This window comes from Ambystoma mexicanum, chromosome 9 (genome assembly GCF_040938575.1).
Source record: "Ambystoma mexicanum isolate Mex_15411 chromosome 9, UKY_AmexF1_1, whole genome shotgun sequence".
In the NCBI taxonomy this organism is placed as follows: domain Eukaryota; kingdom Metazoa; phylum Chordata; class Amphibia; order Caudata; family Ambystomatidae; genus Ambystoma; species Ambystoma mexicanum.
The window spans coordinates 182,534,830-182,549,020 of NC_090931.1; the positions used below are offsets into that span (position 1 = coordinate 182,534,830).

Consider the following 14,191-nt stretch of genomic DNA (forward strand, 5'->3'; position numbering starts at 1 on the left):
AAAAAGTAACAAAAAAGTCACCTTACAGAAAAAAGGGACACAGTGGGCCTCATTCCAAGTCTGGCGGTAACCGAGCCGGAAAAAACGGCAGGTTGCTGCCGGACTTGGAATGAATTACCGCCTCCGTGATTGCCGGAATCACCGGGGTATTACAACCCCGGTAATCTCTGGAGGCAGAATTCCGTAAATCCCTATTCCCATGGAGTCCCATAGGACTACAAGGGGATGGGGACAATGGAAACACCGGTTCCGTCTATGACGGAGCAGGTGTTTCCATTTCCGTCTGCAGGCGGGTGGTGTTACTCCCGCCAGGTCAGACCTTGTAATCTGCCGGTCCGAAAACACTGCTGTTTCCGGACAGGCAGGATCATAATGAGGCCCAATGTGTCTCTGCGGCACTACACTGCAGCACTATACTTAAAGTGGTTTGTTAAATTAATGTTAAGCGTTAGAGGACGATGTCTCCCTACACTGGTCTACAAAATGTCCCCACAAAAAATAGTAGTTGAGCAGGTGAGTGGGGCTAATAAGTCCTTATGCAACCCAAAAATCTGACTGCAAATCCATGGCAGTTCAATCAATCTATCAAAGATTTTTATTTCAGCAGAAACCGCCCTAGAAGATTCACATATATATATTTTAAACAATCTCCAAATTCCAGGAAAACATACTAAAATTCCATGGCATATAATAAGCTGTTTAATATATGCATTCAGAGCAATCATACAATTCCAAAGAGGCTTAGTTAAAGTCCCTCAGCAAGTAAGAAATAATATGATTTACTACCCGGCGGGGGAGTGGATTTTTCCTCCCAGCCAATGGGGAGGATCAGAATCGGTGCTTTACCATATGGCAATCCCACCGCTTTATGCTTCATCAGGGCTGGAGGCTGCCACCTCCCTCGCCAGGCAACAAGGTAAGTATTTGTATTTACTTATATTTATATCGCTTTAAGGCGCTTAAAGTGACTCCACCCCTGCGTCCCTAACCTCCCCTTTGCCACAGATTCCACTCCCCCGCCCCACCTACCTTCTCCTTTCTGGTCCTGTGCCGGGAACAGTAGTGTTCCTGGTGCAACCGCTGCCAATCTGTGACAAGCCACCATGGAAAGGGAGAAGGGACTACATAGACCCTTCTCCCCGTTACATGGCGGCCATCTTTCTTTTTCTTTTCAGTTGTGAACATCCAAAAATATTCTACTAGTACCCCAGTGCAACGGGCCGGGGTACTAACAGCAATACGCCCCTTTCTGCAAGGGGGCATTACCACTTCTGGTAATTCCCCGGGGCCCATAGTTAAAAGCCTGTTGTTCAGTTCTGTCATTTGTATATCTTTAGTGCAATTGTTCATATGAATACATGTATTTCTTGTGTTTAGATGTTTTTGTAGATATAATGTATTGATTTTGGAGTGAGTAAAGAAACAGTTTGACTCAAAGTACAACGAGTGACCGGTTGCGGGATATGCAGCTTCTGATTAAAGACATTTATAATGCAGTTTGATAGCTTGACAACCACCACAATCTAATAACCAACACAAGACGGTACATACATCAATAAAGGGGCATGTTTATTCAGTAAACTATCACTTAAATAAAAAAGTGCATAGAAAATAAACATGTTTAAAAACTCCTTTTTCTGTTTTTTACACCTATTTACAACTTATTATTATTTTTTACATTCAGTCTTTCGCATAGCTTTCAAGAATGATTTATTATGATAACTTTTTTTTTTAACGGCCACAAGTTTTTCCTTCATTCCCATTTAGAGGGATGTAACACTGCTGGACCACAAGATAATTCTATTTCTTTCCAGAAAAAAAAAGAAAAAAGAGAAGCTGTAAACGGAGCAGGGAAGAGTAAGGTCTACATTAATTTCCTACATGATGAGCTGTGTTTTCTCTAATTAATACCAGCCTAGCTTTTTGTACAGCTTTCGGACAGGGATGGGTTGTAGTTATGAAAACGCAGGCATGTTTTGCAATCACAGGTCCTAAAGACAAAGAGGCCTCATAAGAAGATATCAAAGCTAAGTACAGAACAGATTTGTATAATATCCAGTGTGGGAGTGATCTAAACATTCAAAACCAAACAGCTGAGTAAAAGAGAGAGATAAAAGAGTACTATTACTCACTAAAACACTGAAAGGGCAGAAAAACACTGCAGCAAACGTCGAGGCACAGGAAACTAGACGCCAAATGCGACACTTGTTAAATTAGGGTACGTCTCCTCGTTCTGCACAGTCTCTCATTTGGGAAATACAAATCTTAGTTTTACATATTTGTGATCTTTCAAATAATACAATCCATTTGGGAAGGGTTTGGAAGATACTGACACTTAGATGCCAACAGTTCCTCTGCAACTTAGATGGGAAACTTTCAGAAAAAAAGTCCCCAAAATGGAGCAACATATTCAGAAATAGAATGACAATCCTTTATAGAGAATAATATAAAGGCAAGCATTTGAACTAGAACTTGGCACTTCTGAGATATTTCTGTAAACGTTCTTTGTGGCGAACAGGGTGTCTCAGGTATGTCTGATTGTGTTTACTTTAATATCAGAGAACACACATTAAGGGGACTGTGTTTACATCTCTTTCGGACCCCAAAAACAGATAAGAGTGCTTGTGTGCACTACTGATGAGAAAAGTTGCTGAAGCCATGTAGTAGCCAGAAAAGAGGACTGCAGGGTATGTCACCCCTGCGGGTACCCAATTAATTTGTTATGGTCATAGCTATGGTTTTCGTGCCCCTCAGAAAGCAAGCTGACATGTTTCTGCATTTTGCAAGCAACTGTAACATAATCCTGATTGCGTAGTGTTGAGAATAAAAGGCCAAAAGACATCACAGACATACAGTTCTGTACATGGTGCATTTTACCAAAGACAGTTCCTATAGAGTACACAGTTAGCTATACGGAGTAAACCAACAAACACTGTGGCATGGTTTTCAATGTGTGTGTTTGAACTGCATGATTACCGCTAGAAGAGTTGTATTGCTTCAAAAATTAAATGGATTTCACAAAACAGTTTCAGCCCTTTACTAAAATCTGCATGGTCGATTTGAAATATCAATGATTTGTACAACTGGGAAAGAAAAGGAGGGGAAATAATGGTTGACTTTCAGACATTGTGGTGTCAAAGTCTGTCATTGGAAATTTACATTCACTGTGTAAGAGCTATACTGATCCAGCATGTGTTGGAGGGCTGATCAATTCCAATGGCTTCCAATGAAGTCATCAAGAGCCAAAGGTAAACAGTGCATAGCGCAGGGGCAGTTCACACCTTCAAACATGGAATAAACCAGTCCCTGCAAAGGAATGAACTCAACTGCAACAAAGCGTGGACATTAAAATATATTTAGTGAAACCCTACACAAAAACAGAGTCAGTGTGCAGAGTTGAGCTTTCGTTCACCTTTGTCCAGCCTGAATTCTTTTGAGTATTTTGACTTTCTGGTAAGTCTTCCTGTTGTAGCCCACATTCCCAAAACGGAAAGTATGCAAAGACACACAGCACAGTGACTACCACAAAACATTTCAGTACTGTTCATTACAGAATAATCGTGCAACTGTTCGATATCAACCACCAGCAGCATAAACCAATGTAGCAACGTGGACTATCACCCATCTCAAAAGCTTACACGTCAATCTGCAAAAGGTCCCTCTATACAGAACGGTCCCATTGTTGCTGTGTCACAGCTTGCTTTCCATTCTGGGAAAGTGCTATGGATGCTATGATGAATGACCTGGAGACCCAAGTTGTTATGAAAGACATCATTTTTATAGACATCAAGCAAGAAGAGGGAAAAGACAGTTCACTGCTGCACAGAAACACAATGGTTTTTGTAAGGATCAAAAGTCTGCTGAACATTTTAATGATTTTATTATAAGGCGATATTGGTCGCTTAGTCAGTTGCTGTTTTTACACATTATGAGGTTTCTTTTTGTGATTAAATGTTTGTTGAACTTTTTTAAATAAATAAAAACGTAGAAAACACCAACAAATGCACAGCCATTTTATATACTATTGAGGTGCCATTTGGGACAATTATCGACAATCATCCCCATTTGAAAATCTTCTAATGGGCCGCCTCTGGATGCAACCCTGTCGTTAGGCTGAGAGGCGGTGGGAGCAGAGGCTCGGATTGGCCAAGTATGACAATGCAAGTCACAGATTTACAGTCACTGGCCTCAGCAGCAACATGTAGTGATGCAGACAAATCATGAATAGCAGCATAGCTCCTGGATGATGACAGGAAAATGGGGAGTGAGTAGATGGGTCATTGGAAAGAGAATTGTCTCCCCACGCCCAACACTCTCTTCTCTTAAAATGTATAATAATCTAAAAATCCCCTATAGAATATGTTTTTCAACATTTGAAATGCCTTTCCCATGATAGTTTGCTCATACCCTAAAAGCTGCACAGAACACCAGGCGCCTTGGAATTAGGGCTGCATCATTCGCTCTCTTTGGCCACTATCGACCAAAGAGACCCAAGGTATCTGAAAAGAGCATGAACGCCCGTTTGGACATCTGGGATACACAAAGGTGTGTTCTCTTGTGTCCAGTGAGCGCCTCACCCCATTACCACACGGTCAGTGCATCTTCAGCAAAAATCGCAGCTTTCCGCTTAACCTTTTAAAACTTTTATATAAAAAAAATATATATATATATATATCTCTGTCTATTTATCAACTCATCTCGCACAGTGCAATTATATTTATCGGAAAGAAAAACTGTTTTCTCTTTTCCCCTTTAGAGTCTGCTGCTTTGTGTTAGGATTTCGGTTTTTAGCCTGTGTCCGGGGTGTAGAATGGAGCTGACCACACTTAGTTGAGAGGGGCTTCACTCATCAAACCAAGCTTTGAGATCAGGTAGGGAAGGGGTCCTAGTCAATAGGCCCATCTCCACTTCAGTGAGGATTTTGGTAGTTGTGATATGATGCAGCAACAGATCTCAAATGACGCAACCCGAATTGTAAGATATAAACCCTTTGCTGGTTTTCCAGCCAGCACACATTATATCCTCTGGGTGTCCCAACCTGCTTTTTTGGCTCATAAAAAGGCTCAGAATAGTCCAGAGGATTCTCAAAATCTCAGCTGCCAAAGCCAACGAGTGGGGACAGTTCCCCAGTGCCTTTTCTGGCCGAGTTTCGGTTACCTGGCCTGCTCAGGCTCAGAACTTTGCCACTCCTTCCCTAGCGTCATTGCAAAATAAGTGAAATGCATATCGGAATAAAATAGACGAGCTGAGTGTGGCTCACAGTAGCCTAAGCATGAACCAGCAACAAAATCTATGCACAGCATGTGACAAGACGCTCGTCCTGGCCTGTTGGATGAGGATGGCGGCAGCTGCACAGACCAAAGTTGAGGGCTCTAGGTCAGTAAAGTGGACCCCAGAATAAAAGGAGATGACTACCCTGATTACAGTCGTCTACCTATTGAAAGTACTGCAGTCTCTCCCTAATCAAACAGGGGAACACAGACAAAGGTTTCTGCTTAGTAAAGTGGTATCCTCAACTATGGCTTCCCGAACCTTGCTACCAACAGGCCTATCAAGACAATTTAAAGAATTATAGATGGGGGAGGGTGAATGGGGTTTCTCTCTATGCATATCTAGGTTTTTCTAAGACGCTGCCCTAAGACAATAATAAAAACAAACATCAAAACTAACATCTCCTTTAAATTAAGATAAACACTTTTTTTTAAAAAATAGCGTTGTCACGTAAGTGCTTTTCCCTATTTAAGTGCCTCTTTCTCATAAAAAAATATACAAAATATTTACATTTATAAAACCTTAAATACTAAAATTGTAAACGGAACGGAGACAAATCAGAGGATTATGAAGTGAACACGTTATTCTGGGGGTAACAAATGAAGTCAAAATAAAGGGGCAGATGTTTACTCTGAGGTTGAGCAGGTCCCGATATCAGCACGGGCCTAATTGTCAGCACTCCCGAGCCATGAAAATGTCAGATTATCTTTGCTCCTCCAAGTTCAGCCTTGAGCAAAACGGATATGAGAACCATTGCACAGATCTAATAAGATACAGGCATGGAAATGAAAGACAATGAAAACTCATACAGCGCACATTTGTCCCGGGACAGGAACAGACACTTCAAGATAATATTTTTTACACATGATAAATACCCCCATTCCTAGCTTGTACGGCACACGTCCAGTACACTTAGAGTGACACCACACTGCGTTTTGCTGTGAGTAGCTGTCCTCGGAGAGATCACCATTGCCGCCTTTAGCAGGTCTGTCAAGTCTGCAGCTATCCTCGACTGCAAGTATGCTCACCTGTCTTGGGGAAGGATAAATAGACACACACATCTTAATGGGCAGTTTGTATTGCTCACATCTGCCCCAAAATAAAATTACCATCCCGAGCCCACATTGTGCATGTCTGACTTGGAAGAGGATGACCAACAGACGGGGTGTAACCAGTGGTATACGAGGACAGAGCTTTCAAGGTAATGTTGTGTAGTCCTGTTAAAAGAAAGGACAGCCTTCTCCTGCTATTTTTATGCCAGGACTAAGTGTCCTTATGTCCCAGTACATAATCTTGCAATGTTTTCTTATGCAAACATGATTGGTCCTTGCGGGGGACATTAAATGACACAGCCAATACAACAAGCCATCTTCCAGGTCGGTGGACGCCACTCCCCCATCTCAAGCTAGGTTTTTGCCTCACACTTGCAATGGACGAATTATTCATCTAATGCCTGCTCTGCCTCATGTTCTGGTATAGGAGCTCACATGAGCCTTTCAGAACATTGCTAGCGCCGACGTCTTGTCGCATCTTACGTCTTGTCGCATCTTAAGAATCAATATCCACTTAACTAGTCCAGGTCTTACTCAAAACTACAGCAGTATGATACACTCTGCTTGTACCAAGCCTTTCGCATTTCTGACCAGCAACAACCATTATGTGGCTGTAGCCAAGCATTGCATAAATCTAAAGAGTGAATACTAAGCTCTCTGCCTGTACCAAGCCTTCAGAAGATGCTAAGAACAAATAGCCCACTTTACCAGACTTGGGACCGGTTCATCTAATCTTTCAGTTTGCATGATTGGATTGAGACATTTAAAACAGAACAAAATCATTAAAATCATACAAGAGTAAGCGGTAGCCTGACTTAAATGGTGTCACTGACTGGGCTCTGGATTAGGCTAACCACTAGACTTTGCCACTGATCTAAAAGCTTCCTGAAGAATCTCAGCACAACATGTCCTCCTGGATCATCCACAAAATGAAGGCATACTAGTGAGGCAATGTAGAAATGCAGAGATGGATGGCAATGGATAAGGCAGAAGTCACCTGACGAAGAGAATCTCTCACATTTACAATTACCAGGATGAAATGCGCCCAATATAACAGCAAAAATTCACATTCTAATCAGACATGATAAAATGGTGCTTCGGCCTCCATACAAAGAAGGATCGGCCTCTTGTCCTCCAATGCCAGCATGAAGAGGACTGCGAAACATTACAGACTGAGAACATTTAGTTATGGCCTGGTCCGTCTCCTCATGATCCCCCCTTTCTATAATACTGGGAATCACCCCAGAGAGCCAAAATAAGGCAATCACAGGAACAAGCGGAGAGGCTGCTGCTCTGCCCTCAGAGATATCAGTGGAAATCCGGCAACACAAATGCAAGGCATTTCCTTCTTTTGTTGGTGTGTACTTGAGAAGTCGATGCATTACAGGACAGACCAGTGCATTTCAACTTGTCACGTCACTTTCATCAGAGAACAGGCCTTCCTCAAACCTCCACTTCTGGAGAATTGGGTAGTCAAGAAGGTTTATGGAGAAAGCCTCACATTCAGGGTTTCTCCTTACAAACTTGCCATTCCTTACACTAGAGACAGACACTATGGGTTATAATGATACGGAAGACACAGAACTGCCAGGACAAGGTATGGGGACCTGTCCCTTTTCTTCTGGATTGCAGTGAGTGGAATGGGGCCTGGATGTGGCCATTACCCTCTTCCGCTCAGTCAAATGCCCCCATCTCATTCCCTGTCCAGTAATTAGCCAACATGCCATCATGGCTAGGAAGATCGATTCTAGTTCAGAAACTTGCGACACTTCTTGGCTCCACAGTTGCAGGGTAACTTGTTACGGGCATCCTCCAGGGGAAACTTGTAGTCATATGTCAGCTCTTCCCCGCGGTAGATTTTGCGCACAGCGAAAATGATGATGCGTTTCATCCCATCAATGTTGATTACCCTCGAGTAGCAGTTGGGCTCGCACGAATGGTTGATGAAGCGGGCAGCGTTTCCATGCATGGTAGCATCCACCACCTCAGAGTCATCAATGCGGAACATGTAGCAGCCAATTCCCTGTGGGCATGGACAAAAGGAGAAGCTTGTTAGGCCACAGGGCAACACATCATAGAGAGACAGTGCAATACTGGCAAAACGTTTTGCAGGATCCTTCCACAGCCTATATGCTGTAAGAAGGGCAGAGCACAAGGCCCATGCAAGCATCGCCAATGGACATTGCCAGCACTCCTCAGAGACTGTTGTACATTTAACATGGCAGAAACAGTGATTTTATTTTTTGCAAGTCTGTAACAGTGTCTGAATTTTTAAGAAGACTTGCTTTAATAATGTGAGGGCATTCTGCAGCCTGGAAAGCGATGTCCGCTGACAGAGACTTTGACAGGAATTTTGACCACTTGAAAACGTGCTGCTTTGTAGCTATTACGTTCCTATTGCATCATGAATCACAGTAGCACTTAAACATACACATATTCCATTCTTTATCTTTTTGGAACTGAACTAGAATCATCCACCAACTAGAACCCCTGTTAGTTTTGTTATTATGTGCCAAAAATAATCACTGGAGCATCTTCTATACTCTTAGTCTTGCTTGCAGCCACCTCAGTAACAATGATGTTACTTCCACTTAATAGAAAGTACCGGAGCAGCCAAATATTGTGCAGGTCTATGATGACAACAATCCCGGTATCACTTGAAACCCAACGGCTTTGGTGCGGACACAGTGGCGCAGCAAGAGTTTTTTGGGGCAAGGTGTTCTGAAAGACAGTGTGCTGAGCATGCAAGGAACTGAGTAATTGAACATAGTGCACGCTACTTATAAAGTGGCAAAGTCATGTCCTGAGTCGAGGGTTCAAAATGAGGGTCACTGTACGCACACTTGTGAAGTTTCGAAGAAAAGCTGCGGCTGGAGGATGGATGTCACTAACTCATTAGTCCACTTGGGGCAGCAACTGACTTGTCTCGTCTATCTTCTCTCCACACTACCTAGGACTCTCTCCTCATCTCCCCTAAGCAACAATATTTCCAGTCGCCTTTTACCTTACTTGCCTCCCATCCTTGTTGCCCTTTCCAAAATTTAAACCGCATTCTTTGCCCTGCTGCGCCTGATCCCGTCTAATCTTCTCCTCTGTCTACATCTGACTTTGCCAACTACTTGACTTTTACAATTTCCCTACTTCGTTCTTCTATTCCCCCCTCTTCCACTGCTCCCTCAAGCTGCTCTACTTCTGCTTCCTCAGTGATGTCTACACCGACTCAGACATTTCCTCAGCCCTGGCAAGGGCTCATCTGATCTGTACCCCTCCCCGGAAGTCCTTTAAGGATGGCAACCTTCTCCTCATTGCCACTCTCAACTCTCGCTCTGCCGTCAAACATTCCTCTGATATCTGTCGCCTTCTTGAGGAACTGGACCTTGACATGGTTCACGGCCAGCTCTGTCACCAGCTTTGACACACTCCTACCTGATGGTTACAAGATCCTCTCCTTGCCCAGGCCCAACCGTGCTTAGGGGGGGTGTGTCCCTTATCTTCCCTGAGTGACCTACTCCTTCTTTGAATGTCTTGTCTGCGACTCTCTCTCTCTCTCCTAGCCATTCCCTTACTGTGGCTACTATCTATCGGCCACCTGGTCAAATTTCCTCCTTCCTCTCTGAGTGGGCTGACCTCTCCTCCTCACTCCTGTCCTCAACCACTCAACTCCTCTTTCTTGGAGACTTCAATATCCACCTTGATGCCTCCTGTCCTCCCTTTGGACTCTTTCGCGACCTCTGCGACTCTCTCTCTATTCTCCCGTCTGGGCCGACCCATTCTGCAAGGCACACTCTTGATAACCTGATCTCTTCTGACCTTCCCCTCTCTATCCCTCTCTCCGCTCCTCTCTCCTGGAGTGATCACTTTCTCCTATCCTCCCACCTCACTTTCCCTACCCCACAGGCAAAGCCACCCTCATCACTGCCACCCACCTTCGCTGTCATCCGACCCATGAAGCGCGTGTCAGTTGAGGCTTTCGCTTCCACCTTCTCGCCCCCCCCCCTTCGGCTGACTCCCACCCTGACACAGCCCTCTCCACTCTGCTATATCTGATACCCTTGATATCCTTGCCCCTGTCATGAGAATCCGCATGAAGCCCAAAGCCAAATGTAACTCCTGGTACGACTCAGATCTCGTCACCCTTAAACGCAGTGCAGGGTGGCAGAGAGGAAGGAACAAGTTACTTACCTGTAACTGTTGTTCTCCAGCATGGGTCTGGCATGGGTCTGGCATGGGTCTGGCATGGATTCACATGCTCATGAATATTCCCCGTCGTCAGGCTGGGAATCCTCGGTAAAGAAAAAACCAGTATCAGTTTCGTTTCTGATCTGTCTTTCGTAGTAATAACCAATCACTGGTCTCTGCGTCATACTGACCACAGCCAATGAATGCCCTCTACCTAAGCACCGCCTCTGGCAGCCATCTTCAGATTTGGAAGCACGTGAAGTGGCAGTATGACCAAGTGAAGAGCCGCAGAGGGGTAGGCGGGAGGGTTTGCATGTGAATCCATGCCAGACCCATGCTGGAGAACAACAGTTACAGGTAAGTAACTTGTTCCTTCTCCAGCATGGGGTCTGGCATGGATTCACATGCTCATGAATAAAGAATACATAGCAGTACACACATGCACAACCACGGGAGGTGGCAAAGGCTCAACATTAAGCATCACATAAACTCAACATTAAGCATCTTACCTCCTCACCAGGCTCACCTCAGGCGAACAGGTTGCGCAGCACTGCTTGGCCGACCCTGGACTCCTCCCTGGAATCCCGGTCGACGCAGTAGAATTTCGTGAAGGTGTGCGTCGACCTCCACGTAGCAGCCCTGCATATGTCCAGCAGGGGCACACCAGATAGGAACGCCGTGGTAGCTGCGATCGCTCTGGTGGAATGGGCTCTCGGACGGCCAGGCAGCGGTCGGTTTGCCAACCGATGACAGTACATGATACAGCCGGAGAGCCATCTGGAAATGGAAGCCTTCGAGAGAGCCTTCCCCTGATTGACAGGTCCAAAGTTCACAAAGAGTTGTGACGTCTTCCGAAAACACTTCATGCGGTCTACGTAGAACTTCAGCGCTCTAGCCACATCCAGCGAGTGCAAAGTCCTCTCAGCCGGCGACGAAGGCGACGGGAAGAACACAGGCAACACCAAGGGTTCGTTGAGATGGAAGTCCGACGGCACCTTGGGCATGAAGGAGGGGTGCGTCCTGAGCACTACCCTCGTGTCGTGGAAAGTCAAGTACGGGGCCTTGCAGGAAAGGGCCTGGATCTCTCCCACTCGTCGTGCGGAGGTGATGGCCACAAGAAAAGCTGTTTTCCACGATAGAAACTTCAACGGGGCCGAGTGCAGAGGCTCGAACGGAGGTCCCATGAGCTTGGTCAGCACCACGTTGAGCTCCCACGCCGGGGCCGGAGCCTTCACCGGCGGGAACGATCTGAACAGTCCCTTCATGAACTCTTTCACCAGACGATGAGACCACAAGGACGTCCGCCCCGTGGTTCTGGTGTATCGGGAGATCGCAGCAAGATGAATCTTGATGGACGCGTGTGCCAGACCAGCTTTGGCCAGCGTCAGCAGGTACGGCAGTACTTGGGGAGCCGTAATCCGTAGAGGGTTAATCTTCTGTGCGTGGCACCAGACAGAGAACCTCTTCCATTTGTGTCCGTAGCATTTAAGAGTGGAGGACGCCCTGGCCTTTGCAAGAACCTCTCTGCAATCGGCCGGTATGTCGTATCCTCCAAACTCTAGCGCTGCAGGAGCCAGGCCTGCAAGTTCAGCGACTTCGGGTCGTGGTGGAGGATGGCGCCTCCTTCCCTGGAGAGTAGATCCGCGTCCGCCGGCAGCTTGATCGGCGGGGACGCTGACAAGTCCAGAAGGTCCGGGAACCATATCTGCCTCGGCCACGCAGGTGCGACGAGGATCATCCTGCACCGTGACCTCTTGAGCTGGTTGACGAGCCGGATTAGCAGAGGCAAGGGAGGGAACGCGTAGAGGAACAGGCCCTCCCAGGGGAACGAGAAAGCATCGCCCATGCTCCTCGTCTGGGGAAACCTGCTGGCGAACCTCCGGCACTTGGTGTTCGTCGCCGTCGCGAACAGGTCGATCTGGGGTGTGCCCCACCGTCGGAAGAGGCGATCCACCAGATCCTGCCGTAGCTCCCACTCGTGGCACGAGCGCAGCTCCCTGCTGAGTGAGTCGGCGATGGTGTTTTTTATCCCTGCCAGATGAAACGGCACCAGAAAAATCCCTTGGGCGACGGCCCAATGCCACAGGTCCTGCGCCTCCTTGGACAGCGCTGGGGACCTGGTTCCGCCCTGTTTCCTGATGTAAAACATGGTGGTGGTGTTGTCGGTGAAGATCCTCACCACCTTGCCCTTGAGGGATGGAAGGAAGGACCTGAGGGCCCAAAACACTGCACGGAGCTCCAGGACGTTGATATGCAGGGACTTCTCCGTCGGGAGCCAGAGTCCCCTTGCGTGCAGATTTTCGGTGTGCGCTCCCCACCCTTCCAGGGAGGCATCCGTGGTCACAGTCTCCTGGTGGGCTGGGGTCTGGAAGTCCATGCCCGCCGTCAGATGCGCGCGGGTGCCCCACCACCGTATCGCTCGTCGGAAACTCTCGTCGAGCTTGATCCTTTCCTCGAAGCTGCCCGTCGTCTGGATCCAGCGCGCATCCAGGAATTCTTGCAACGGGCGCATCCGGAGCCTGCACATGGGAATGAGGTAGATGCAGGAAGACATCATCCCGAGGAGGGACTTGATGGACCTCACCTTGGCCGCGTCGGCCACCAACATCCGTTGCACCTTGCCCAAGATGGTCCTGGTCCTCTCCTCCGACGGGGAGGCCAGAAGGGACACTGTGTCGAGCCTCGCTCCCAGAAACAGTGCGACTTGCGCGGGCACCAGGTGGGATTTGGCGTAGTTCACGGAGAATCCCAGGTCCGTGAGGAGTTGGACGGTCCTTGCCGTGTGGACCACGGCGAGCTCCCTCGTCTTGGCGCGGATGAGCCAGTCGTCCAGGTAGGGGTAGACGTGAATCCCCTCGCGGCGCAGCTGCGCCGCCACCGGTGCGAGGCACTTGGTGAATACCCTGGGTGCCGACCGTAGTCCGAAGGGAAGGGCTTTGAACTGGTAATGACGCCCTTGGACCACGAATCTGAGGAATTTTCGGTGCCCCTTTAGGATGGGAATGTGGAAGTAGGCATCCTCCAAATCCAACGACGATAGGAAGTCTCCTTCCTCCAGCTGACCCAGGACGTGCTGGAGGGTGACCATCCGGAACTTCTGCGCCTTGATGAACTTGTTCAGACGTCGCAGGTCTAGGATGGGGCGCCATCCTCCCGTCTTCTTCTTCACGAGGAAGTATCGCGAGTAAACTCCGGAGCCCCGAAGCCTCTTTGGGACGAGTTCGATGGCGCCCTTTCTGAGCATCGCCTTTACCTCCAGGAGAAGTTGAGGGACGTGAAGTTCTTTCCTGGCCACGGGGGGGACGCGCGGGCACCTTCTTTGAAACTCGAGCGCGTGGCCCCGGGCCAGGGCGTCCAGCACCCAACGGTCGGTGGAGATGGACTCCCACACGCTGACGAAGCCCGCCAGCCGGCCTCCCACCGGGGTGCTTCGGTGGGGGCCCGACCCCACGGCCGGTTCAATCCTGCTTGGACGCGGCCTTGCCGTCTTGACCTCCTTGGCGACGACTGCGGGGTCCGCTAGACTTGCCTCGTCCTCTGTAGGCCTCTTGCGACGACGAGCGGGCCGCTTGACGGTAGGAAGCGAAACCGCCGCCGGAACCTTTGGAGGCGCCCTTGCCTCCGCCGCTCCGAAAGGGCGTTCGTCGTTGCTGCAGGACTCCAAGGGCCCTGGCCGTCTCAGTATCCGC

General features: G+C 47.8%; 1 protein-coding gene across 5 annotated transcripts in view; it reads right to left on the reverse strand.

Annotated features, from left to right (window-relative positions):
* Window positions 1-1,548: 1,548 nt before the first annotated feature.
* KMT2A (lysine methyltransferase 2A) overlaps window positions 1,549-14,191 on the reverse strand; it is a 2,049,111-nt gene continuing 2,036,468 nt past the window's right edge. For all 5 annotated transcript variants that reach the window (XM_069614436.1, XM_069614434.1, XM_069614435.1 and 2 more), the window contains one exon: window positions 1,549-8,346. In XM_069614436.1, coding sequence (XP_069470537.1) covers window positions 8,071-8,346 — 276 coding nt within the window. In that variant the 3' untranslated portion in view covers window positions 1,549-8,070. The remainder of the gene's footprint in view (window positions 8,347-14,191) is intronic.